Source organism: Oncorhynchus kisutch, linkage group LG23 (assembly GCF_002021735.2).
Source record: "Oncorhynchus kisutch isolate 150728-3 linkage group LG23, Okis_V2, whole genome shotgun sequence".
Taxonomy (NCBI): Eukaryota; Metazoa; Chordata; class Actinopteri; order Salmoniformes; family Salmonidae; genus Oncorhynchus; species Oncorhynchus kisutch.
Window position 1 is genome coordinate 41351357 of NC_034196.2, and position 27755 is coordinate 41379111.

Here is a 27755-nt window from a genome sequence, read left to right on the forward strand (position 1 = left end):
GGTCCTCCAATAATCGGTATCGGTGTTGAAAAATCATAATCGGTCGACCTCTACTACAGACACGCCCTCCTCATAGTCACACAGGCACAAATCTGCCGCAGGTACTGCTATGAGCAGTAGCAGAGTGGAAGCTAGAGAGGCCCAATAGCAATATCCCAACCACCACAGATAATGCCAAGAACCAAGTAAATGCAGTGATAGAGGCTGGACTGGGGCCACAGATAGCTTGCTTTGCACATGTGATCAATCTAGCATCCTAAAGGGGAACCTCAGTGAACCAGATGGACCACCTCCTTGGGAGGACCAGGGAGGTGGTTTCCTTTTTCCACCGGAGCACAACAGCCGCTCATGTGCTTAAGACCAAGCAGGAAGTGTAACAGCTACCGACCCACAAGCTCATACACGATGTCACAACAAGATGGAACTCTGAAAAAACAAAGACATCATCATCTTGTCTGATGACGTGAAAGTGACAGAGGAGGTCCTCAAACCCCTCAAAACGGTTACAACCCTATTGAGCACTGAAACTGCACCGTCTGTGTCCATGATCCTACCTCTGAAAACAAGGATTCTACAATCCATGGAACCAGGTGAGGAAGACAGCACCATCACTAGAGATGTCAAGGCTGCCATTAGAGAGGACATGAACCCCAGATACCCCCCTAATGTACAGGACTACCTTCATATATTTACTGCACTGGGTCAAAGGTTCGAGTCCCTGTCTGTTCAAGTCACTGTCTCACCTAGAACCTGCCCTCCCCCGGAGGACATACAGTGATCTCACTATTGAGATTGTGGCCACTGAAGAGGTAGAAAAAAAAAATGTGTATGCGAGCAAGGAGGCCTTACAAACCTGACTCAGTTACACCAGCTCTGTCAGGAGGAATGGGACAAAATTCACCCAACTCATTGTGGGAAGCTTGTGGAAGGCTACCCAAAACGTTTGACCCAAAGTTCAACAATTTAAAAGGCAATGCTAACAAATACTAATTGAGTATGTAAACTTCTGACCCACTGGGAATGTGATGAAAGAAATAAAAGATTATTTAAAAAATCCTTCTCTCTCTATTATTCTGACATTTCACATTCTTAAAATAAAGTGGTGATCGTAACTGACCTAAAACAGGGAATTTTTACTTGGATTAAATGTCAGGAATTGTGAAAAACGGAGTTTAAATGTATTTGGCTAAGGTGTATGTAAACTTCCGACTTCAACTGTGTGTGAGATATATATATATATATATCACACACACACAGTACCAGTCAAAAGTAGAGTTCATTTGTGGAATTTCTTTCCTTCTTAATGTGTTTGAGTCAATCAGTTGTGTTGTGACAAGGTAGGGGTGATATACAGAAGATAACCCTATTTGGTAAAAGACCAAGTCCATATTATGGCAAGAACAGCTCAAATAAGCAAAGAGACACGACAGTCCATCAATACTTTGACATGAGCGTCAGTCAACGCAGAAAATTAAGAACTTTGAAAGTTTCTTCAAGTGTAGTCGCAAAAACCCTCAAGTGCTATGATGAAACTGGCTCTAATGAGGACCGCCACAGGAAAGGAAGACCCAGAGTTACTTATGATATAGAGGATAAGTTCATTAGAGTTAACTGTGCCTAAGATTGCTGCCCAAATAAATGCTTCACAGAGTTCAAGTAACAGACACATTTAAACATCAACTGTTCAGAGGAGACTCAGGCCTTCATGGTCGAATTTCTGCAAAGACACCACTACTAAAGGACACCAATAATAAGAAGAGACTTGCTTGGGCCAAGAAACACGAGCAATGGACATTAGACAGGAAGAAATTTGTCAATTGGTCTGATGAGTTCAAATTTGAGATTTTTGGTTCCAACCACCATGTCTTTGTGAGACACAGAGTAGATGAACGAATGATCTCCGCACGTGTGGTTCGCATCATGAAGCATGGAGGTGTGATGGTGCTTTGCTGGTGACACTGTGATTTATTTAGAATTAAAGGCACACAATCGCTGCAGAATGCTGGTTAAGCCATCCCATCTGGTTTGCTAGTGGGACTAGCATTTGTTTTCAACAGGACAATGACCCAACACCTCCAGGCTGTGTAAAGGCTATTTGACCAAGGAGAGTGATGGAGTGCTGCATCAGATGACTTGGCCTCCACAATCACACGATCTCAACCTAATTGAGATGGTTTGGGATCCATTTTTTTAAATTGAACCTTTATTTAACTAGGCAAGTCAGTTATGAACAAATTCTTATTTACAATGACAGCCTAGGAACTGTGGGTTAACTGCCTTGTTCAGGGGCAGAACGACAGATTTTTACCTTGTGAGCTCGAGGATTCGATCTAGCAACATTTCGGTTACTTGCACAACGCTCTAACCACGAGGCTACCTGCCGCCCCATGAGTTGGACTGCAGATTGAAGGAAAAGCAGCCAACAAGTGCTCAGTATATTTGGGAACTCCTTCAAGACTATTGGAAAAGTATTCCAGGTGAAGCTGGTTGAGAGAATGACAAAAGTGTGCAAAGCTGTCATCAAGGCAAAGGGTGGCTATTTAGCTGTATTGATTTAGCTGTATTGATTGTTTGAGCAAAAGAACACAGCATTCGCCATAGAAAGATGCATAAAATTGGCATTAAAACGGCTAAATTCTCTGAGCTCCATACATTTCTCTACACCGCCAAGATGGGGGAGCTGTAAAATTCAGGTGCCATGATAGGTCGACCGCATCTATTGCCACACCCACCGCCTAAGCCCCTTTCTGATCCATAAAAAAAAAACAGATCTAAATCCCATGTTCTAAATTCTTGAGTGTGCCAGTTTTAAATGTCCTTCCATCACTAATTTCCACCTAATACCTCAGTGGTGTTTCATGTAGGCAAGTTCTCACAGTACCAGTCAAGCACAATTTGGCAGTTTGCCTGCCCTTTGACTCCCATGTGTAGGCCTACACTAGCCTGTTGTAGGGAGGGTAGCTAAAGTAGGAACCAATTATGCCCTACCCTACCAGCATAATTGAAGGTAGAGAGGGATTATAGGCTACAGTTTCTACAGAATGGTTCCATTGTGGTGACTATAAGAGGTGCAATGACTCATTGTATTTCTGTCACCTAACCACAACATTTTGTGTCAAATAAAATAAAAATGCTTTGTTTCGCTCGTGAAATATTTGCATAGATCACAAACTATTGTCCCATAATGTAGGCTTACTGTATAGTTACAAGACTGGCCGTCATCATCCTTGGAACAGGTGGAATCACAGAATCCACTCCAGCATTCTGAATTTTCAGTTTGTAATCGAAAACGGATTGCATCATCCATTAGTTGCAAGCAGAAAATTCCCTGACACCGACTATTGTTGAGATAAAACAATAGCTATATTTGATCATACTGCTGTCCATATGCTATAGCACCATGTAAAATGTATTTAGCCATATGTACCATGTATGTAAATTGGTGTTCAGATTAAAGAGCCACCTGTCAAAACCGCTAGCAGAATGTAATGGGCTAATGTGACGCTTCAATAGCCATTACAGGAAAGGCATCTCTACTTTTTGGAGCAGAACAGATCATTTTCAACCAGCCTTAACCTGGCGAGACTATCTTCGTTTTCGATTCGGCCAAATATGTACCTTCTAAAATGTATGTGTCCTGTTGCAGGTGGTTCGTTTGAATTTAGAAAATACACCGTTATTAAAATACATGTTTTGCTCCATGAACATAAAGTAATCCAACAATGTGTACGCCACCATGTTGTCCATTTCAAATCTTCTCTCATTGATGGAGACAGGTGGGTCCATCCCAAAGTGCTGCACACCGGTCTCGATCATTGAGAGAATATTTGAAATAGACAAGATGGTGGTGTACACATTGTTAGATTACTTTATGGCGCAAAACAATTATTTTTTAACAAAATTTGTATTTTATAAATTCAAATGAACCACCTGCAACTGGACACATACATTTTAGATTATACATGTTTGTCCGAATCGAGAACGAAGACAGTAGTATCCTCAAATTAAATGATCTGTGCTACACCAAACAGTACCTATCCTGTAACGGCTAATGGAGCATCACATTAGCCTGTTATAATATGTTAGCTAGATACCATGGTGTACACATTAGTGAGCTAGCTAGTTAGTCTACAACAGATACACAGGAATAAGTAGCTTACTAGTAAGGACGCCAAAATTGCAGGTGTTCACCGCAACTGAATAGCTTGCTCTAGTACTGGTTTACTTTTTGTACGCTTTCAGCTTTCAGCATTCAGTGAGTCATTTCCTTGACAGCACGAATTCAGATGAGGAATAAATGATTTCAAATAACACTGGGTCATTCAATGCTTTTCCCTTCCACTCCCAAATCATGAACAATGCTATATTCTTAAGGCATATATCCTAGAACTAACGTTGGATAAGCTTTCATCAAGGTAGAACGAACCGCAATCTTACCAATATCAATCGACCCGTTCAGCTGATGATATCCCAATGCAATCCTCCACCAATGCGGAAAATGGTTGTTTCACCTGTGCAAAGGAACCTCCGCGAGCGTGCAGTGATTTATTCGCAGAATAAAACCGGTACCGATGCCTGCCGTTTTCACGGGCGATGTTTTGAAGATTTTAAGTTAAAAACCATGAACATAACCTTCTTACTACTACTAGCTACACACTATCCGAATTGAATAGGGAGAAATCCGTCGGTATCAGGCGGGAGAGGGGTTGACATAAGAACACTCCCACTGGAAATCTCTAGGAAAAATATTGTACGCCCAAACAGCGCCCCCTAGTGCTACATTGTAGTAGTCAATAGCAGTTCCACTCCTGACAAATGCACAGGCACTGTAGTTCTAAATGCATTACATCAAAGACAGTACAGTATGAAAACTGCTTATCCAGTCCCCGATCACACTAGTAGGCGATTTCCATAGCGAAATTGGCTAGCTTAGCGCATGCGTAGAAACACGTCACCGGGTCTAAACAAGTCGTCTCTCGACGAACTGCGCATGTGCAGGTCGTCCAATCAAAGGCACCCCTTGGAAATAAAGTTGTTTTTGACGAAAATGAAAACGTCTCAGTTTGTCAATCTTACGAGGTTGGAGTAATAATATATTCATCTGCTTACGACATTGGCTTGAATCTAGGTTGTGCATTTAGATTTCGAGAAAATAAACAAATAAGGAATACTGTTGCACTTTCTCTCATTGAATTCTCAAATCCCAAACGCCGTACTGGTCTGTTTGGTCTATTTTGCAAAGCGTTCCCAGAAGTCACGCGATGTTGTGCCTCTTGGTTTAGAAACTCTTGATTACGTTCTCTGTGTTTTCTTCTTCTTCGAGGTTAAATGGCAGACTACAACCCACTGGCGTGTTGCTGCCACCTACTGTACTGGGTAGTGAAATAAAAATATTCCATTGCGGGAATTTAAAAAAATCCCACTCCTTAGGTCACAGTTCAAATCACATCCGGAACAGGCTCAGGAACCTGTGAGGACAGAGTATTAATCGACAGGATTTCTTGTAATACCTCTGCTGTAAAATCACCCCAAAAACATAGACACACTCACAACGATGCCTATTTTCCCAGATTTCTCTGTTTGCGCTGTACAGTTGATAATCAATGCAATAAACGCTACAGAGTCCACCTTCTTTAACATGAAAACATGTCAGGATCGCTCTGTCGACAAAGAATAATCACTGGTGTCTCCTTATACTACCATTATTGCTCTCTTCTCACCCAGCCTCCAGAGAGCAGGCATTCTGGACAGCCCTTATTCTTGTCTCCTCCACCCTGACAGGACACTTCAGTAAATTGAGGCGCATGTTCGCCGCCACAATTGTAACATTTAGGCTCAGCCGGTATACGATACTCCTCCCGTCTACATACACTTGACACATGACCAAATCATTGACATGTATCACACTGCATGAGGTTTGGGCATGTAGGCTCTTGCAGGGTATTTCACAAAACCCAAATACTACGTGAGAAGGGAGAAACTCTTCTTCAAAAACCAACAGAACGGATAGAGTGGGTTTCCTCACTCCATACACCATGCGGGTCAGTCGGTGTGCACCAACCACTTGATCCAATTCTTAATCTATTTCCCTTGCATTTGCTTGTAGAGCATAACATTACCCCCTTGATAGGCACACTGCTTTGAAGATCCACACACAACACATTCCAATCCGACATCTTCCTGAGGCGCAGAGCACACTCCCTTCTGTTCCACAGATGCACAGAAAACCAAAATAAGACCACTTCTCATTACTCTCACCGACGCCACCTCATCTTATCCACGATTTTCATAGACTTCAAAATGGATCTCCCAGGTAACTCCATTGATCCAAAACCCTCACTCCGACCCCAAAAGAATCAGAACAAGGATCGGATTTACTAGATTCCACTACCACTTAATTTGTCTTGTTTATTTTTGTAATCCAATTCCTCTCTCATCTCCACTCCAAGTATCATCTGCTTCAAACAGAACATCCGTTTCCGCCGTCTTCCTACCCTCCTCCACCCGCTTCTGTGTGTTTTAGTAGTCCTTCTCTATTTTAAGTGTAATAATGAAAAGGCATCTACTTTAGGGTTATTTTATAGCCCTTGTAGAACTGTAGATCTAGGCTTATTCTGTGTCTGGGAAACAGCCATATGGGTACAGTATTGGCACACACATTAACCCAAAAAAGCTGGGGGGAAAATCCACTTGAATGCTCCCCCCACCTGTGGGACATTCGTCTATCATCTCTGAGCTCCGACTTCTCCACTTCTTCTCCCACATTCTGAACTTTGACGTCACATACCTTGATAACAGCATTTTCGGCAGTTAAAATGCCACAAAAAAAACACGATAAAATACAATCTATTCATTTGTTTACGAGGATGATATCTGTACTTTTATTTGATGGTTGTTGCAGCTTGTTTGCCATGAACTAATCTGTGTTATCAACGAGTTCAAAACACGTGAACGCACACAATTCTTTTCTTCCAGTTTACAAGTATTTTCCGAGTTTCCCACTTATTATGCAAGCAGCATAACCTGTGGTCACTGGCGTCGTCTACTGATTGAGAGGATCACAGACGTGTACAGACGTTAACACGCATGAATAATGCGAACACCGCAACAATGTCCATTAGTTTGATGACGTAAACTAGCGCTCTTAGTTCAAAGCTTAGTCTGCATATCCAGCATACATATTGATAACTGGTACGTGAACTGGAACTATTCATGCCACATCAAAAGATAATTCATTTCCAGGCCCGTAAAAAATGTTCAAGATATCAAGGTGTAATTCGCACCTTGCTTGCAAACCATAACTCAAAATATAGCTGACTTCAAAGCCTATAGTCATCCGAATCATTATTCGTCACGTCTCTCCCAGTTAAGATCATCTTTGCTCGATCCCCGAACCTGAGTGGTGGAGTTCCTTTTTTCATGGCACGGTGCCCCGGGTAGGTAGAGAATTCACTTAACGACCAATGGAATGATCTAAAATGGTTTTAGCGCGCGCACTTGTATAGAAGAAGAAATATCTAATTTTATAAAATGTTGATCAGTACAATAAAACAAGTCCCAAATTGAAGGGAAACCGATTGTTTTCCATGAAATCAGCCAAAACAAGCTCAATAACTCAATGCATGCACACACTTCTATTGAATATGCATTAATCTGTATTGTAAATAGGCCTAGGCTACATTTTGATTTACTCAGATTATCAAAAGACTAGATTGACCACTCAAATACATTGTTATGTAGTTAGATTTTTTTTTAGCAAAGTCACATTGTTCGTATGTGTAGTTGATTAATTAATGTATACATAAAAAAAATATATAACAATTCAAATGTAATGATACTGAACTCAAAAAAATTGTCTGGATCAAGTGCCACTCCGTGACTAATGGATAATACACCTTCTGTTTTTCCCTTGGTATCTTTTTGGTATCGAGTATTACGATACGAAATCTGGTACTGTTCTCAAAGTCATACAACACAACTCAGTTATGGCATAACTGGGGCGGCAGCGTAGCCTAGTGGTTAGAGCGTTGGACTAGTAACCGGAAGGTTGCGAGTTCAAACCCCCGAGCTGACAAGGTACAAATCTGTCGTTCTGCCCCTGAACAGGCAGTTAACCCACTGTTCCCAGGCCGTCATTGAAAATAAGAATGTGTTCTTAACTGACTTGCCTGAATAAATAAAGGTAAAATAAAATAAATAAAAATAACAGTCATTCAACAATAAACCAACATATATAGCAGCAAACAAAATAATATGCATTGAATTTACAATGAATTTCACCTTTGACCTTTCAAAGCCAAATCTACAGCTTCCACATTTGTATGACAAACTCTTAACACACACCCCCCCCACACACACCATAAAATTACATACTGTATGTTCTATAAATTACACAAAAATTAATCCAGAGGAGTAAGAAATAAAGTCTTCAGCTGTTATTGTTGGTCATTCACATCGTGTAATTGGTGCATCGTTACAACTTTGTTTTGGTGCATTGTTGGAAGAAGACCTTTTCCTAGGTGTATCGCAGTACGGTACGTTTTCCAGAAGAAGGCTCTCTCTAGGTCGGAGTTCTGTGAAATGAAAAGACACAGGAAACACTGGAAGCTAAATGCGAAAAACAAACCCCTGTGGGCATAGCCTAAACCCCTATTCATATCGTTCTTATATATTACTGCTGTAATTGTTGTGTTTCTCATTACCCAACGTGGCAAACTAAATATAGCAATTTTTTTTCTTCCTTTTCTTGATGTATTAGACTTGATTGTTTAAAAAGAAAATAACTTACGAATCCTATCTTCAGCTACATGCTCGGCTTGTACGACATCTTGGCGAAGAAACACTTCCACACCAGCGGCCATTTTAATCATCTGGAAAAATACAGTGGAAATATTGAACAATCTCTCTATTGTGCTCAGTCTCTAGACACATCAATCAATCAAATGTATTTATAAAGCCCTTTTTACATCAGCCGATGTCACAAAGTGCTGTACAGTAACCCAGCCTAAAACCCCAAAACAGCAAGCAATGCAGATGTAGAAGCACGGTGGCTAGGAAAAACTGTTAAACAAGTGTATGTTTAACAATACCACATACCAGTTATCAATATGTATGCTGGATATGTAGACTAAGCTTTGAACCAAGAGTGCTAGCTCATATCATCGATAAGAATCCCCTTTCCTGATGAATGAATGCAAAGCCTACTATACCTGACTGATGTTTTCCTCGGAAGTCTCATTTTTGTTTTTCCTGAATTCCTCATTTATCTTTCGTCTTGCAGCTTAGGGGGTTGAACATTTAAAAAATATTTTTAAAAGCTAGTCAGGTCAAACAGCTGTTACAGTCATTGCTACTACACATATCGTATATAGTCAATCCCTCCAGGATTTCAAATTGATTTTGGTGATATTTGCCGTGTAAAATGCTAGATTTTGCTGCAGCTACTTTGACATTTTGCATGACAATGCAACGATTTTGTTCAATATGTCACAAATGCACGGACAGAGTTTGTTGACATGTGGTTTGATTGAACCATACTATGCAGCAGCGTTGCAGTTCTTAACACAATCCGGTGCGCCTGGCACCTATTACCATACCCCGTTCAAAGGCACTTAAATATTTTGTCTTGCCCATTCACCCTCTGAATGGCACACATTCACACTCCGTCTCTCAATTGTCTCAAGGCTTTTAAAAAATCCTTCTTTAACCTGTATCATCCCCTTCATCTACAATGATTGAAGTGGATTAAGTGACATCAATAAGAGATCATAGCTTTCACCTGGATTCACCTGGATCAGTCTGTCATGGAAAGAGCAGGTGTTCTTAATGTTTTGTAATGCGTAACATTACCATATATTTAGTACTACACAACTGATTCCACTTATTAAAAATAATAAACTGTCTACTATCTAGCAACTCATTTGATAATAGCCAACTAACTACCTGTCAATGCTCTGGTATCTTCTTTGAACAACTCCATTCTTGTTCTGTGCAGTGCTTTGAACACTCTGAGGACCTATGTAAAGAAACGATGAAATAACCTTTATCATACAACAATCTCTATTGCACTACAATAACACTACAAACAATTATTCATTGCCTTCAAGATGGCCAAGCCTAGGACTAGCTAGGCTAGTTTACTAGCTAGCTCAAATGCTAAAACATGTGAGCTGGTTTATCTTATACGGCTATCCAGATGAACAAAAATGACTATTTTTAAATTGTTTTCAGTCGTATAAAAACCAAAAGCTCTGGAAGCAATATATAATACAAAAACATGTCAAAATCTTAACGTTTTAACAATCACCTTCAAACGAGAAGCCATCTTGACTTTACAATTGAACCGACTCGACAGCAAGCAATACAGGCACGATGCAGCATTAGAGAGCGTATTGGATCATGAAGAATGATAGAGACCTCTAGTGGCCAAAAGGCCGAACTTGTATGGGCAGCGCCATTGAGGGCTTCCATCCATTTTCACGTGGTCAACTGGGTGGGAGTTCCAACTTCAATGACGGATCCTTCCCGTTGACCTTGTTGGAGCAGCAGCGGTGCGTGGGTAAAATCACTGGGGAAGCCAAGCCAGCAAAAAAGCCATATTACAACCTATGTTGTGATAATTGTGTTGTTTGCTCTATAACCCATTCGTTCATACACCACCGTGATATACAATAAGGCCGTGACAACAAAAATGTTGTATCAAGACTGCCCAAATGTGCCTAATTGGTTTATTAATACATTTTCAAGTTCATAACTGTGCACTCTCCTCAAACAATAGCATGGAATTCTTTCACACAGCTACTGTAAATTGGACAGTGCAGTTAGATTAGTTGCGAAGATTAGTTAGATTCTTCATACAGTAAACACCCTTGCTTCCGCGCCCACCGTGTTTACTGTATGAAGTGCTGATACCACAGAGTTTCTAAACCCAGAGGCGCAACATCGCGAGACTTTCGGGAACGCTTGCGAAGCCGACCAAGCGGAGGGTTTGGGGAGAAGTAAATGAGAGAAGTAAAACATTCTTCATTAGTTGTTAATTTTCTCGAAAGCTAAAGGCTCAACTAGATTTGAGCCAATTCCTTAACTATCCGAACTTGTTATTACTCCAACTTCATGAGACTGACACGTTTTAATTTTTGTCAAAAGCAACTTTATATCGAAGGTGTACCTTTGATTTGACGGCCTGCACGTGCGCAGTGTGGCGCGAGAGCCCGATGACGTGTTTATACGCATGATTTTTGCTTGTCAACTTGACCATGACTTCTATTGTATAAGCAGTTTTAGCCTGTCTCCATACTGTACTGTCTTCGATGATACAGCACGTTCTTATTATACCTCAGTGATACAGACAATCCAAAAATTACATTCAATATTTTTAAACAATCGTTGTGTGCAAGTTTTGGCGTTCTGCAGAGCCCATAAACTTTAACCTTTGAGGCAGAGGTTCAAGCGCATGCGTACTACAAAGACCAACGTCTAACGCCATGGCGGATGAGATAGCAAAAGCTCAGGTTGCCCAGCCCGGCGGTGATACAATCTTCGGCAAAATCATTCGCAAAGAGATTCCTGCAAAAATATTATTCGAAGATGATCAGGTATGAATTCATAATTTGTATTGATATGCTTATTTTCATGCAAACACCATTAATATAGTTAACCACACAGTATGGTACGGTTAAGCCACCTAGCTAGCGACACACCAGTTGTCAATGAATCCGTTATTACCCACAAATGCAAGTGGGGTAGTTAACTGGCTGTAAGTAAACTGTCAAACGTTCAGAAATGTATGTCATTGTTGTAAAAATGTGAGTGTGCTACGTTTACTAAAATATTTAATTACTTTTAACATATTTTAAATATCGCAAATGTCCCTATTGTGGACAACGTGTTACTGCTAAATTACACAAGCTTGCATTTTCAACTCATTCTTTTACTTCAGATTGGAGATGCTAAAAATGTATAATCTTTTTGGTTTTGGTACCATAGTTTTTTTTTTAAACGCCCGTCTGTCTGTCGCAGGACTTAAAGGTAGACTCAGCTATATGACGTAGATGCAGAAATTGAAAAGCATAATGGGGAATTTCCACAACAATTTACCAGCCATTTACACTATACAAGCAGCACTCACCTAGCCACGCTAGCTTCTCCCTCATGTGAGTGCTAACAAGTTAGCTAGCAAGCAAGGTAGGTAGCGCTACGCATGAACAACCAATCCAGTAGGGGTTGGAAGCTATGGTGCGCTTTGATTGGTTACTTGCGTCACGATTAGAGGCGCGACCGATAATTCTTTTTCAAAGCCGATACCGATTATTGGAGGACCTGCAGATTTGTATATATTTTTTGTAATAATTACAACAATACTGAATGAACACTTATTTGAACCTAATATAATACATAAATAAAATCTATTTAGTCTCAAATAAATAATGAAACATGCTCAATTTGGTTTTTATTTTTTATTTTTTTATTTCACCCTTATTTAACCAGGTAGGCTAGTTGAGAACAAGTTCTCATTTGCAACTGCGACCTGGCCAAGATAAAGCATAGCAGTGTGAGCAGACAACAAAGAGTTACACATGGAGTAAACAATTAACAAGTCAATAACACAGTAGAAACCAAAGGGGGAGTCTATATACAATGTGTGCAAAAGGCATGAGGAGGTAGGCAAATAATTACAATTTTGCAGATTAACACTGGAGTGATGAATGATCAGATGGTCATGTACAGGTAGAGATATTGGTGTGCAAAAGAGCAGAAAAGTAAATAAATAAAAACAGTATGGGGATGAGGTAGGTGAAAAAGGGTGGGCTATTTACCAATAGACTATGTACAGCTGCAGCGATCGGTTAGTTGCTCAGATAGCTGATGTTTGAAGTTGGTGAGGGAGATAAAAGTCTCCCAACTTAAGCGATTTTTGCAATTCGTTCCAGTCACAGGCAGCAGAGTACTGGAACGAAAGGCGGCCAAATGAGGTGTTGGCTTTAGGGATGATCAGTGAGATACACCTGCTGGAGCGCGTGCTACGGATGGGTGTTGCCATCGTGACCAGTGAGCTGAGATAAGGCGGAGCTTTACCTAGCATGGACTTGTAGATGACCTGGAGCCAGTGGGTCTGGCGACGAATATGTAGCGAGGGCCAGCCGACTAGAGCATACAAGTCGCAGTGGTGGGTGGTATAAGGTGCTTTAGTGACGAAACGGATGGCACTGTGATAGACTGCATCCAGTTTGCTGAGTAGAGTGTTGGAAGCCATTTTGTAGATGACATCGCCGAAGTCGAGGATCGGTAGGATAGTCAGTTTTACTAGGGTAAGCTTGGCGGCGTGAGTGAAGGAGGCTTTGTTGCGGAATAGAAAGCCGACTCTTGATTTGATTTTCGATTGGAGATGTTTGGTATCAGTCTGGAAGGAGAGTTTGCAGTCTAGCCAGACACCTAGGTACTTATAGACGTCCACATATTCTAGGTCGGAACCATCCAGGGTGGTGATGCTAGTCGGGCATGCGGGTGCAGGCAGCGACCGGTTGAAAAGCATGCATTTGGTTTTACTAGCGTTTAAGAGCAGTTGGAGGCCACGGAAGGAGTGTTGTATGGCATTGAAGCTTGTTTGGAGGTTAGATAGCACAGTGTCCAAAGACGGGCCGAAGGTATATAGAATGGTGTCGTCTGCGTAGAGGTGGATCAGGGAATCGCCCGCAGCAAGAGCAACATCATTGATATACACAGAGAAAAGAGTCGGCCCGAGAATTGAACCCTGTGGCACCCCCATAGAGACTGCCAGAGGACCAGACAGCATGCCCTCCGATTTGACGCACTGAACTCTGTCTGCAAAGTAATTGGTGAACCAGGCAAGGCAGTCATCCGAAAAACCGAGGCTCCTGAGTCTGCCGATAAGAATATGGTGATTGACAGAGTCGAAAGCCTTGGCAAGGTCGATGAAGACGGCTGCACAGTACTGTCTTTTATCGATGGCGGTTATGATATCGTTGAGTACCTTGAGTGTGGCTGAGGTGCACCCATGACCGGCTCGGAAACCAGATTGCACAGCGGAGAAGGTGCGGTGGGATTCGAGATGGTCAGTGACCTGTTTGTTGACTTGGCTTTCGAAGACCTTAGATAGGCAGGGCAGGATGGATATAGGTCTGTAACAGTTTGGGTCCAGGGTGTCTCCCCCTTTGAAGAGGGGGATGACTGCGGCAGCTTTCCAATCCTTGGGGATCTCAGACGATATGAAAGATCAAATCAAATCAAATTTTATTTGTCACATACACATGGTTAGCAGATGTTAATGCGAGTGTAGCGAAATGCTTGTGCTTCTAGTTCCGACAATGCAGTAATAACGAACAAGTAATCTAACTAACAATTCCAAAAAAACTGTCTTATACACAGTGTAAGGGGATAAGGAATATGTACATAAGGATATATGAATGAGTGATGGTACAAAGCAGCATAGGCAAGATACAGTAGATGATATCGAGTACAGTATAACATATGAGATGAGTATGTAAACAAAGTGGCATAGTTAAAGTGGCTAGTGATACATGTATTACATAAGGATGCAGTCGATGATATAGAGTACAGTATATGCATATGAGATGAATAATGTAGGGTAAGTAACATTATATAAGGTAGCATTGTTTAAAGTGGCTAGTGATATATTTACATAATTTCCCATCAATTCCCATTATTAAAGTGGCTGGAGTTGAGTCAGTGTCATTGACAGTGTGTTGGCAGCAGCCACTCAATGTTAGTGGTGGCTGTTTAACAGTCTGATGGCCTTGAGATAGAAGCTGTTTTTCAGTCTCTCGGTCCCAGCTTTGATGCACCTGTACTGACCTCGCCTTCTGGATGATAGCGGGGTGAACAGGCAGTGGCTCGGGTGGTTGATGTCCTTGATGATCTTTATGGCCTTCCTGTAGCATCGGGTTGAACAGGCTGGTAATAGGGGTTGCGACAATGGTGGCAGATAGTTTCAGACTGACTGCGTGTATTGGTTCCGGACTTCCCTGAACAGTTGCATATCACGGGGACTATTCGATGCTATTGCAGTCCGCCACAGGATGTTTTTGTGCTGGTCGAGGGCAGTCAGGTCTGGGGTGAACCAAGGGCTGTATCTGTTCTTAGTTCTGCATTTTTTGAACGGAGCATGCTTATCTAAAATGGTGAGGAAGTTACTTTTAAAGAATGACCAGGCATCCTCAACTGACGGGATGAGGTCAATGTCCTTCCAGGATACCCGGGCCAGGTCGATTAGAAAGGCCTGCTCACAGAAGTGTTTTAGGGAGCGTTTGACAGTGATGAGGGGTGGTCGTTTGACTGCGGCTCCGTAGCGGATACAGGCAATGAGGCAGTGATCGCTGAGATCCTGGTTGAAGACAGCGGAGGTGTATTTGGAGGGCCAGTTGGTCAGGATGACGTCTATGAGGGTGCCCTTGTTTACAGAGTTAGGGTTGTACCTGGTGGGTTCCTTGATGATTTGTGTGAGATTGAGGGCATCTAGCTTAGATTGTAGGACTGGCGAGGTGTTAAGCATATCCCAGTTTAGGTCACCTAACAGAACAAACTCTGAAGCTAGATGGGGGGCGATCAATTCACAAATGGTATCCAGGGCACAGCTGGGAGCTGAGGGGGGTCGGTAGCAGGCGGCAACCGTGAGAGACTTATTTCTGGAGAGAGTAATTTTCAAAATTAGTAGTTCGAACTGTTTGGGTATGGACCTGGAAAGTATGACATTACTTTGCAGGCTATCTCTGCAGTAAACTGCAACTCCGCCCCCTTTGGCAGTTCTATCTTGACGGAAGATGTTATAGTTGGGTATGGAAATCTCTGAATTTTTGGTGGCCTTCCTGAGCCAGGATTCAGACACAGCAAGGACATCAGGGTTAGCAGAGTGTGCTAAAGCAGTGAGTAAAACAAACTTAGGGAGAGGCTTCTGATGTTGACATGCATGAAACCAAGGCTTTTTCGATCACAGAAGTCAACAAATGAGGGTGCCTGGGGACATGCAGGGCCTGGGTTTACCTCCACATCACCCGCGGAACAGAAGGAGTAGTATGAGGGTGCGGCTAAAGGCTATCAAAACTGGTCGCCTAGAGCGTTGGGGACAGAGAATAAGAGGAGCAGGTTTCTGGGCATGGTAGAATATATTCAGGGCATAATGCGCAGACAGGGGTATGGTGGGGTGCGGGTACAGCGGAGGTAAGCCCAGGCACTGGGTGATGATGAGGGAGGTTGTATCTCTGGACATGCTGGTAGTAATGGGTGAGGTCACCGCATGTGTGGGAGGTGGGACAAAGGAGTTATCAGGGGCGTGAAGAGTGGAACTAGGGGCTCCATTGTGAACTAAAACAATGATAACTAACCTGAACAACAGTATACAAGGCATATTGACATTTGAGAGAGACATACAGCGAGGCATACAGTAATCACAGGTGTTGAATTGGGAAAGCTAGCTAAAACAGTAGGTGAGACAACAGCTAATCAGCTAGCACAACAACAGCAGGTAAAATGGCGTAGACTAGGCAACGGGGCCAACAGATAGAACAAACAAGCAGAATGGAGTACCGTGATTAATGGACAGTCCAGCGTGCATCAGCTATGTAGCCAAGAGATCAGTGTTGGAGAAGAAAGTAGAAGTGCAATATGTGCCATGTAAAAAAAGCTAATGTTTAAGTTCCTTGCTCAGAACATAGGAAAGCTGGTGGTTCAATATTCCCAGTTAAGAAGTTCTAGGTTGTAGTTATTATAGGACTATTTCTCTCTACCATTTGTATTTCATATACCTGTGACTATTGGATGTTCTAATAGGCACTTTAGTATTGCCAGCCTAATCTCAGGAGTTGATAGGCTTGAAGTCATAAACAGCGCTGTGATCAAGCATTGCTAAGAGCTGCTGGCAAAAGCAGTAAAGTTTGAATGAATGCTTACGAGCCTGCTGCCGCCTACCACCGCTCAGTCAGACTGCTCTTTCAAATATCAAATCATAGAATTAATTACAATATAATAAACACAGAAATACGGTCGTTAATATGGTCAAATCCGGAAACTATCATTTCGAAAACAAAACTTTAATTCTTTCAGTGAAATATGGAACCGTTCCGTATTTTATTGAATGGGCGGCAACCCTAAGTCTAAATATTGCTGTTACATTGCACAAACTTCAATGTTATGTCATAATTATGTACAATTCTGGCGAATTAGTTCACAACGAACGCAAGAGAAGTGACACAATTTCCCTAGTTAATATTGCCTGCTAACATGAATTTATTTTAACTAAATATGTAGGTTTAAAAAATATATACTTCTGTGTATTGATTTTAAGAAAGGCATGGATGTTTATGGTTAGGTACATCCGTGCAACGATTGTGATTTTATTTCGCGATTGCGCTTTTGTTAAATCATCCCCCGTTTGGCAAAGTAGGCTGTGAGTCGATGATAAATTAACAGGCACAGCATTGATTATATGCAACGCAGGACAAGCTAGATTGATTTGTTTTTTATAAGATAAGTTTAATGCTAGCTAGCAACTTACCCTGGCTCCTTGCTGCACTCGCGTAACAGGTGGCCATGCTGATTAATCGGTCAACCTCTAGTCACGATATCGCAGAGGATTTCAATAAAGTTCCGCTTTCCCCAACTTTAGTCCCGCCCTGCCCACTCTGCTTCTCTCGCTTTCCTTCCATTGAAAGGGAATGTCTGCCGATGTGTAAATGGTGCATAAGATTGTTGTAGCGCGAGGCTTAGCTTCTCTGCTATTTTGGTGCCCTGGTTACCGTGCTTTAAACAGCGTGACGCAAACCTGTGCACTGTGTGTGTGAGAGAGCGAAGTCTTGTATCCCTCACATCTCAGGAACAGTGGGTTAACTGCCTTTGTTTAGGGGCAGAACGACAGATTTTTACCTTGTCAGCTCGGGGATTTGATCTTGCAACCTTTCGGTTACTATTCCAACGCTCTAACCACTAGGCTACCTGACGCCCCAAACCATGAACAACAACAGGGTGTCTTTTTTTCCATTTATTTTACCCTGTTTTTCTTCCCAAATTCAATCTTTTCTCATCGCTGCAACTCTTCAACGGGGTTGGGAAGTGAAGGTTGAGTTATGCGTTCTCAGAAACTTAACCCGCCTAACCGTGCTCCTTAACACCCGCCAGATTAACCCGGAAGCCAGCCGCACCAATGTATCGGTGGAAACACAGTTCAACTGGCAACCGGGGTCAGCCTGCAGGCACCCGGCCCACCACAAGGAGTCTCTAGAGTGCAATAGGCCAATCAAATCAAATTTATTTATATAGCCCTTCGTACATCAGCTGATATCTCAAAGTGCTGTACAGAAACCCAGCCTAAAACCCCAAACAGCAAGCAATGCAGGTGTAGAAGCACGGCCAATGCGCCGTCCTATGGGACTCCTGGCCGTGCTTCTACACCTGCATTGCTTGCTGTTTGGGGTTTTAGGCTCAGTTTCTATACAGCACTTTGAGATATCAGCTGATGTACGAAGGGCTATATAAATACATTTGATTTGATTTGACTGGTTGTGATACAGCCCGGGATCGAACCCGGGTCTGTAGTAATGTCTCAAAAGTTGAGAATGACACAAATCAATTTCCACAAAGTTTGCTGCTTCAGTGTCTTTAGATATTTTTGTCAGATGTTACTATGGAATACTGAAGTATAATTACAAGCATTTCATAAGTGTCAAAGGCTTTTATTGACAATTACATGAAGTTGATGCAAAGAGTCAATATTTGCAGTGTTGCCCCTTCTTTTTCAAGACCTCTGCAATCCGCCCTGGCATGCTGTCAATTAACTTCTGGGCCACATCCTGACTGATGGCAGCCCATTCTTGCATAATCAATGCTTGGAGTTTGTCAGAATTTGTGGATTTTTGTTTGTCCACCCGCCTCCTTGAGGATTGACCACAAGTTCTCAATGGGATTAAGGTCTGGGGAGTTTCCTGGCCATGGACCCAAAATATTGATGTTTTGTTCCCCGAGCCACTTATTTTTTCCTTATGGCAAGATGCTCCATCATGCTGGAAAAGGCATTGTTCGTCACCAAACTGTTCCTGGATGGTTGGGAGAAGTTGCTCTCGGAGGATGTGTTGGTACCATTCTTTATTCATGGCTGTGTTCTTACACAAAATTGTGAGTGAGCCCACTCCCTTGGCTGAGAAGCAACCCCACACATGCATGATCTCAGGATGCTTTACTGTTGGCATGACACAGGACTGATGGTAGAGCTCACCTTGTCTTCTCCGGACAAGCTTTTTTCCAGATGCCCCAAACAATCGGAAAGTGGATTCATCAGAGAAAATGTCTTTACCCCAGTCCTCAGCAGTCCAATCCCTGTACCTTTTGCAGAATATCAGTCTGTCCCTAATGTTTTTCCTGGAGAGACGTGGCTTCTTTGCTGCCCTTCTTGACACCAGGCCATCCTCCCAAAAAACTGCGTGCAGTTGCACTCACACTTGCCTGCTGCCATTCCTGAGCAAGCTCTGTACTGGTGGTACCCCGATCCCGCAGCTGAATCAACTTTAGGAGACGGTCCTGGCTCTTGCTGGACTTTCTTGAGCGCCCTGAAGCCTTCTTCACAACAATTGAACCGCTCTCCTTGAAGTTCTTGTTGATCCGATAAATAGTTGATTTAGGTGCAATCTTACTGGCAGCAATATCCTTGCCAGTGAAGCCCTTTTTGTGCAAAGCAATGATGACGGCACGTGTTTCCTTGCAGGTAACCATGATTGACAGAGGAAGAACAATGATTCCAAGCACCAATTACCTTTTGAAGCTTCCAGTCTGTTATTTGAACTCAATCAGCATGACAGATTGATCTCCAGCCTTGTCCTCGTCAACACTCACACCTGTGTTAACGAGAGAATCACTGACATGATGTCAGCTGGTCCTTTTGTGGCAGGGCTGAAATGCAGTGGAAATGTTTTTGGGGGATTCAGTCCATTTGCATGTCAGAGGGACTTTGCAATTAACTGCAATTCATTTGATCACTCTTCATAACATTCTGTAGTATATGCAAATTGCCATCATACAGAGGCAGCAGACTTTGAAAATTAATATTTGTGTCATTCTCAACTTTTGTCCACGACTGTAGAGCTGTTAACTAATATGTATTTTCTATTAACTTTTATTCCGTGTGTGTTTTCAGTGCATAGCCTTCCATGATGTTACCCCACAGGCCCCTACTCATTTTTTGGTTGTCCCAAGAAAACCAATTGTGCAACTGTCAAAAGCAGAGGACAGTGATGCGGCTGTAAGTGTGACACCACCTCAACTCATTCATTCAGTTGCATCGGTTCTATAACCTAGACCAGTGACAAACTACAGAGTGTCACTGCTACAGTGTGTAAGCTTCTGTTCCATCCCAGCACTAACACAGCTGGTTTAACTGGTCAATCTAAACATTGAAACCTTGATTAGTTGTCTGTTGTGTTAGTGTTGAGTCGGAACTAAAAACCCTTTGCAGTGTTGCTCTGTAGGGATGGATTGGTTGACAAATGTAGTAGACAATCAATGGCCAGCAGATGGAACTCATTACCTATTGGAAACCTGCCAGAAAACGTCCCGATGACTCAAGGATTTTGTTCTGTTATGGGTGTAGCCTACGTTATTATTCAGCTCATGTTTCAGATGTAAAGAACATTGGAGACCTGTTGGAACATAAAGCCTAATCAATTCTACAATGTTTAATGCTTTATGAGTCATGATCAGTTAAGGATTTTAACATTTTTATAAAATGTTTTTACCAAATATTTCTTTATATCCATAGTTGCTAATGGATAGTTTTAGTCTCTTTTAAGCAGATTGTTTAAGCAGTGATTTCTCAGAACGTTTGGCCCGAATGGGATTCCAGCGCTTAGGATTTGCAATAAATAGTCATGATTCTTGTTTTGTTTCATTTAAGGTTTGTCTATCATGTGTTGCTGCCATGCTATGTTGTGTGTCTCTTGTCGTGATGTGTGTTTTGTCATATATATATATATATATTTTTTTTTATCCCAGACCTGTCCCCACAGGAGGCCTTTTGGTATGAATTCTTGTAAACAAGAATTTGTTCTGAACTGACTTGTCTAGTTAAATAAAGATGAAATAAATAAAAAATAAAGTAAAATTTTCTTTGTGATGTCATAGATCCTGGGCCACATGATGATAGTGGCCAAGAAGTGTGCCGAGCAGATCGGCCTGCCCAAGGGCTACAGGCTGATCTTGAACGACGGGCCCGACGGTGGCCAGTCCGTCTACCACATCCACATCCACGTGATGGGCGGACGCCAGTTGGGCTGGCCCCCCGGCTAACTGTCCACACAGACCGTCTACCGGCCTGACTACCATCCGTCATCTCTTTATCCCCAGATAGTCCAATGCTGTCCCGATGCAACTTATTTCACTGTCAGTCTGTCACGTAGACCAACTACTTATTTCACTGTCAGTCTGTCACGTAGACCTACTTATTTCACTGTCAGTCTGTCACGTAGACCTAATGTGATGATATATCAATGGTAAATAAATGCACTTCACAAGCCCCACAGTGTGATTGACATTTCTTCTCCTTTAATCTCCCAGAGACAGGAAATGTTTAGTTTATTCTGGTCTTGTCTGAATGTCCATTTATTTATGATGGAATGGGAATTTAAATGCACTCTACTGTAACCTGCATGAATTTAACTGGTGTAGCGAGCATGGCGCTGCCTACTTTGCCGTTTGTGCTGTGTGAGCCCTCCTGCCTACAGTTGCCGTGAGGGGAATAATTATCGCTGCACTTGAAGTTGCCAATCGATGAGTTTATTTCGCTTTTTTTAATTGTATGGCTTTTTCTGTTTCCATTGTTCCCTTTGTGAAAGTTTGGACTCTTATCAGCACGTGCGCACACAAAAAAATGAACAATATGCATGAGTAATCCCTCTCTCTTGTGCAAATTTGAGCTGCTTAGCCCCGATTGTATGAATCACTAGTCGGCTTCACCGTGCACCTTGTCGGTTTTAACACACTGCCGCTAAAAATGTCAATGTAATTTACATGCAAATACAAGCCCCAAGTTAAAAAGGATGCCAGCTTTTCTATAAGGTTGTTCACGTATGCCAGGTTTTAGACTTTCAAATCACTAAAAACAATTTGAGAGTAAGAACTAATTAAAAGTTCTCTGGAATTAAACATTTTGAATTCTACTCTGCCAAATGGACCACAGATCCTGTGAGAGTGAGCTGTTGTTGGGAGCTAAAAATAGCCAATTGTAGTGTGCGTAAAGGCCACAAGGGGGCGGTGCGAGTGGAAGGAATTGGCATGCACCTCAGTTGCACGGCAGGAGAACAAAGGATGGTGTGAAGCAGAAATCTGATGTGGATGTTTCAAATCAAGTGCCTCAGAAGGCTCTCATCTTGTCAGGCTATTAATATGCTAATTTAAAAGAAGTTTGCCTTTCCGCTTTTTGAAAACTGATTTGCTTTGCCGATAATGCGTATTGTGTACTCTTCATCTGGGGAACTGTACATGAACAGGTCTTTGTGTGACAGTTTGATTCAGTCATTTCATACTAATGTGGTTGAGATCAGTGTTTCCCAACCCTGGCCCTCCAGTACCCCCAACAGTACACATTTGTACTGTAAACCTGAACAAGCACACCTGATTCAACTTGTCAACTAATCATCAAGGCCTCAATGAGCTGTGTTTGTCCAAGGCTACAACAACAACAAAAATGTGTACCGTTGGGGGTGAACCAGGTTTGGGAAATCCTGGTTAAGATTATAAAATGGGGGTGGAAATACCCACATTTTAAAAGCTTATCAAACTTCCTTCATACCAACTGTGCTACCTCCTACCTACAGTACCAACTTTACTTCCATCTAGATTCTTATCTGTCCATCACATTTCAACTACCTATGAACTCCCCCCGCCCCCCCAACTCTGACCAGGGAGGAAAAGAAAAGGCCATAGCCCCCGGCTGAGCATTAATATTTGTATGCAGCGTAAATAATTGAAGCGGCGTAATCTCCGACTGAGAATGGCATTAACATTTCAGGAGGCCACTTCCATGCAGTACAAATGATCAGCCCCTATTCTGAAGAGACATAAACTCAAGTGTTTTATCTGCAAAGGGGTACTCAACTGGATGGTTGCATCTTACCTCTGGCCTCGAGATGGGATATCATCTTGTGTCGTGATGAATCTTTAATTGGGTGAGATTAATGTTTTATGCAACACTTGTCCTTTGTCTACACATGCCAAGCAACAGTCTTCTGCCAAGCATCCTAAGGACCATGTCTCGCACAAATTTTAGGGCATGGCTGATTTTAAATAATGAATCAGAAAAGACAAAGTAGAATTTAGTTGTGCTGTTGATAAAGCAGAGTAGGTTTTTTTTCTAAGCTTAACACCCTTCAGAGTTTACTACCCTAAATGCATTCTGTATATAGGCCCACAATCAAGCAGAGGTTCCATGCAGGATTACCTTTAAAAGCGAATTACACCACTTTTCCAAATGGACAATGACCCCAAGCATACTTCCAAAGTTGTGGCAAAATGGATTAAGGACAACAAAGTATTGGAGTGGCCATCACAAAGCCCTGACCTCAATCCTATAGAAAGTTTGTGGGCAGAACTGAAACTGAAATGTTGGCCTACAAACCTGACTCAGTTACACCAACTCTGTCAGGCGGAATGGGCCAAAATTCACCCAACTCATTGTGGGAATCTTGTGGAAGGCTACCTGAAACATTTGACCCTAAGTTAAATAATTTAAAGGCAATGCTACCAAATACTAATTGAGTATGTACACTTCTGACCCACTGGGAATGTGATGAAATAAATAAAATCTGAAATAAATAATTCTCTATTATTCTGACATTTCACATTCCTAAATTGAAGTGATGATCCTAACTGACCTAAAACAGGGAATTTTTACTAGGATTAAATATCAGGAATTGTGAAAAACTGAGGTTAAATATATTTGGCTAAGGTGTGTGTAAACTTCCGACTTCAACTGTATGTTTGACATTAAGGGGATGATCTGTTGGAAACATTCCTTGCACATCACAGGAACAATCCTATGAAGACGTTATTTAATGACCTAATAACAACGTTCTCTAAAGTTGTGTGAACGTTTGTTGATAGCTGGGTAGACCCATGCTTGTTTTGCATTTGTATACATCGGGCATGATGATGTAACAATAAACATTTACATATTTACAACATTTACATACATTTACATATAACATGACATATTATGGGGAAAGGTGGCCATTGGCTCAACTAATCCCATGGCCATTGGCTCAACTAATCCCATGGCCATTGGCTCAACTAATTCCATGGCCATTGGCTCAACTAATTCCATGGCCATTGGCTCAACTAATCCCATGGCCATTGGCTCAACTAATCCCATGTCCATTGACTCAACTAATCCCATGTCCATTGACTCAACTAATCCCATGGCCATTGGCTCAACTAATCCCATGGCCATTGGCTCAACTAATTCCATGGCCATTGGCTCAACTAATTCCATGGCCATTGGCTCAACTAATCCCATGTCCATTGACTCAACTAATCCCATGGCCATTGGCTCAACTAATCCCATGGCCATTGGATCAACTAATTCCATGGCCATTGGATCAACTAATCCCATGGCCATTGCCTCAACTAATCCCATGGCCATTGCCTCAACTAATCCCATGGCCATTGCCTCAACTAATACCATGGCCATTGACTCAAATGACCCGAACCCAAACAATTGACTAAATTAGCCTACACAGCTACACGGATGCTCTTTCATGCTAGGTTCAGGACATCATATTGTAGCTTATAGAGACCCCAATTGATGTAGAAAATAATCTAGATACATGCATCAATGAAACCTCATGAAACACAATAAATAATTTGACTTTGTGAATATCCGTTTTTCTGACCAAACTTGCTTACCACTTTTTCCAATGTGGTTTCTTCCTTCACAGAATCCATTGAAATGATGATCTCTTCCGAAATATTTGGTCACATTATACATTTTATGTATGGTTTCCTATGTAGAAACAATGGGTGGCTCAACTAAACCCTTTGGCTCAAGTTACCCCACTCTTCCCTATGTAGTACGATTAGTACGTAGTATGTAGTTTTAGTAAGTAGTAGGTAAGACAGATTTGGGTCACGGCCGTGATATGTAGACACTGGTATGGTGCTGATGATAACGAATATGAGGTTGAAAATTGGTGGAATTGCCTTTTCAGAACACCATCTGTGAAAGAAAGTTGACGTTCGTTATACAGATTGACTTCAATGAACAGATGATTTATTATCCATCATAAACCTAATAGCCATTTTACAGGGGAAAAAAGCACTAACATCTCAGACCCATAATATTTACCAGCTCCGAATTAAAAGGTACATTAGAAAAGGTGTCGTTAAGATGGTACGGTACAGTTGTAGGATCTTAATTTCATCACCCGTTTGTTGCTGAGAATATTCCTGCACAACAGGAAATACAAACTTGTAGTATATTTGAGGTTTAAAAAGGCTACTAAAGTTTGTAATTTCCACTTTGATATTTCAGACTTGATTTGCCCTAATGAAAAATGTATCAACCCCTACAAAAATGTCCTTTAATTATAATCCACATAATAATTAACATTTCCTGTTGCTGCAGGATTATTTTCCTGCTGTAGCAAACTGGCTCAAATTAAGATCATACGTCTTTATGTATGAATAGGCTGTCAAAATAATGCATTTAATAATGTCTCTTGGAACGTGAATAACCAACAGGAGGATCTGATAGAGCGACTGTCATTCTCTGGGTCTGGAGGACACAGACATTTATGGGCTGATAAATTTGCAGCGGTTTCCAGATTGGGATGCGATGCTCGTAACTCATACCTTCTTTTACTTTCTGCCACAGCTTGCTTGTCCCTATACCCTAATCACATTTGCTGTTGGTATTGCATAGACGTAATTTGAGTCACACTACTGATGGATTAAAGTGGGTATGGGGCTGCCCAAATTGTGGCCCATGGGCCAAGCTTGGCCCTCTACAATATTTTTGTTTGCCCCATCAGAGGCTTCCAGAATGATTTGTTTTGGGGACAGCTCACTACTTAGATTATGGACCACCAAACTAAAACATGTGGGCATTGTTATATTATTGGCCTATAGATAGAAATAGTAATGGCGTCTTTTTCTTTAGGATGAACAGAGGCGAACTCCACCATGATTCGTTGGCAAAAGCCTATGGGCAAATGAATGGGTTTCTTGGAGGGGTTTTGGATATACTCTGAAAATAAGGTCTGTGGTAAACACAGGCTTAGGTGATTTTATATATTTTGTTCTATGATATAATCTCCATCAGCTAACGTCACAATTTTGTGAATTTTGAAGCATTTATATAATCAAAACAAGCACATAAATCACATAAAGGCCTCATAAAGGATTCATCCCTAAGGTCATGTTATAATAACTGTGGAACCTGCCTTAACCCTCTGACATCTCAAACATCACGCATTAAAATGTTTATTCAGAGGGCAAGTTTATAATAAATACCATCATGCTAACCTCAGACCTATTGATTATTGAGGACATATATTATGGAATTTATACTAGACTACCCACTGGACACAAACTGGCTGAATCAACGTTGTTTCAACTTAATTTATCGACATGGAATCGACGTAGAAAATACATTGAATTTGAAAAAAGTCAACAAAAAAATACATTTTGATTTGATTTAGTTCTATTCTTAAACTTGCCGTTTTGGTTGAGATTGAGACGTGAATCCAACAGACTAATAGGCTGACCACACCGCTCGCATGGCGTGCGCGAGTGTTGCAAAGTAAATTTAGAAATCCATGTTATTCAATTATTGCCCCCACACTGCTCGTGCGCGCCAACGAGCATCTGCGTTGCCATGGCTAAAATAGAGGTCGGTTCTATTTCTGACGCAGATCAGCTGCAAGTCCTGCCTCTCCCATCTCCTCATTGGTTTATAGAAGCGGATACCCAGTGCCATCTCCTCATTGGTTATACCCACGTGGGTGATTGAACTGTTTTGCGGTCGTCGTGGTAATACTATGACAGTTTAGATGCCAATCACCATATAAATTAAACGATGAAAAGGCCTGGAAGGAGGAGAGATGACTAGAAATGATTTGGTTGACCATTTTATGTGTGGATTAATTGTCGGAGTAGAGGACCTTGTGCATTTCAGGTAAAATAATATCCCAGGACAAATTAGCTAGCAACAGCAAGCTAGCTAAATAGGACAAATTAGCTACAAAGTGCAAGCTAATTAGCTAAATTGCCATAAATATTTAATGCTTTTCGACCTGTCCCCAAATTAATATAATTGGTTCAGAATTTGTTTTGATATTGTAACCTGCGTGTCGTGATCACGTTTGGTGTAGGGGGACAAAATATATTTATGCACGATGGTGCACGCGCGCAGCCGGTTTGGGTTCTGTGTAAGTCAGACTAAGTCAGTGGTACAGATGGAACTATCCAAACAGAAGATAAATCTCCTTCAAATGTTGATATTTTGTTCTGTTGAAAACCAAACACAATTCAACATCACTTAAATAGCCTATTAACTTGTTGACAAGTTAAATTATATATTGGATTCACATACTGTATACAGTGGGGAGAACAAGTATTTGATACACTGCCGATTTTGCAGGTTCCTACTTACAAAGTATGTAGAGGTCTGTAATTTTTATCATAGGTACACTTCTACTGTGAGAGACGGAATCTAAAACAAAAATCCAGAAAATCACATTGCATGA

The 27755-nt window shown here is 41.6% G+C and overlaps 2 protein-coding genes and 1 non-coding gene across 4 annotated transcripts in view; 1 reads left to right on the top strand and 2 right to left on the bottom strand.

The window, feature by feature from the left end:
* cdc42se2 (CDC42 small effector 2) overlaps positions 1 to 4900 on the bottom strand; it is an 86769-nt gene extending 81869 nt beyond the window's left edge. Inside the window, exon 1 of the mRNA XM_020457217.2 lies at positions 4438 to 4900. The gene's annotated coding sequence lies outside the window, so the exon portion shown is untranslated. The remainder of the gene's footprint in view (positions 1 to 4437) is intronic.
* A 1949-nt stretch (positions 4901 to 6849) lies between these two features.
* LOC109868444 (uncharacterized) lies at positions 6850 to 12180 on the bottom strand. 2 transcript variants are annotated; one of them, XR_004205002.1, is made up of 5 exons: positions 12128 to 12180; positions 10307 to 10567; positions 9210 to 9280; positions 8789 to 8870; positions 6850 to 8573 (listed from the first exon to the last, which is right to left on the bottom strand). It is a non-coding gene; the product is annotated as an uncharacterized LOC109868444 (transcript). The 2 variants fall into 2 exon arrangements; XR_004205003.1 differs by having other exon boundaries at positions 9210 to 10015.
* Positions 10935 to 21530, top strand: hint1 (histidine triad nucleotide binding protein 1). The gene is made up of 3 exons (XM_020458016.2): positions 10935 to 11594; positions 20156 to 20260; positions 21139 to 21530. Exons 1-3 carry the CDS (start codon positions 11484 to 11486, stop codon positions 21301 to 21303), a joined length of 381 nt encoding a protein of 126 aa, XP_020313605.1. The 5' UTR covers positions 10935 to 11483; the 3' UTR covers positions 21304 to 21530.
* The last annotated feature ends 6225 nt before the right edge of the window (positions 21531 to 27755 follow it).

Coding starts and splice junctions, on each gene's coding strand:
- hint1 (XM_020458016.2), top strand. CDS start 11,484: ATGGCGGATGAGATAGCAAAAGCTCAGGTTGCCCAGCCCGGCGGTGAT. Junction 11,595..20,155: donor TATTATTCGAAGATGATCAG/GTATGAATTCAT, acceptor GTGTGTTTTCAG/TGCATAGCCTTCCATGATGT. Junction 20,261..21,138: donor CAGAGGACAGTGATGCGGCT/GTAAGTGTGACA, acceptor GTGATGTCATAG/ATCCTGGGCCACATGATGAT.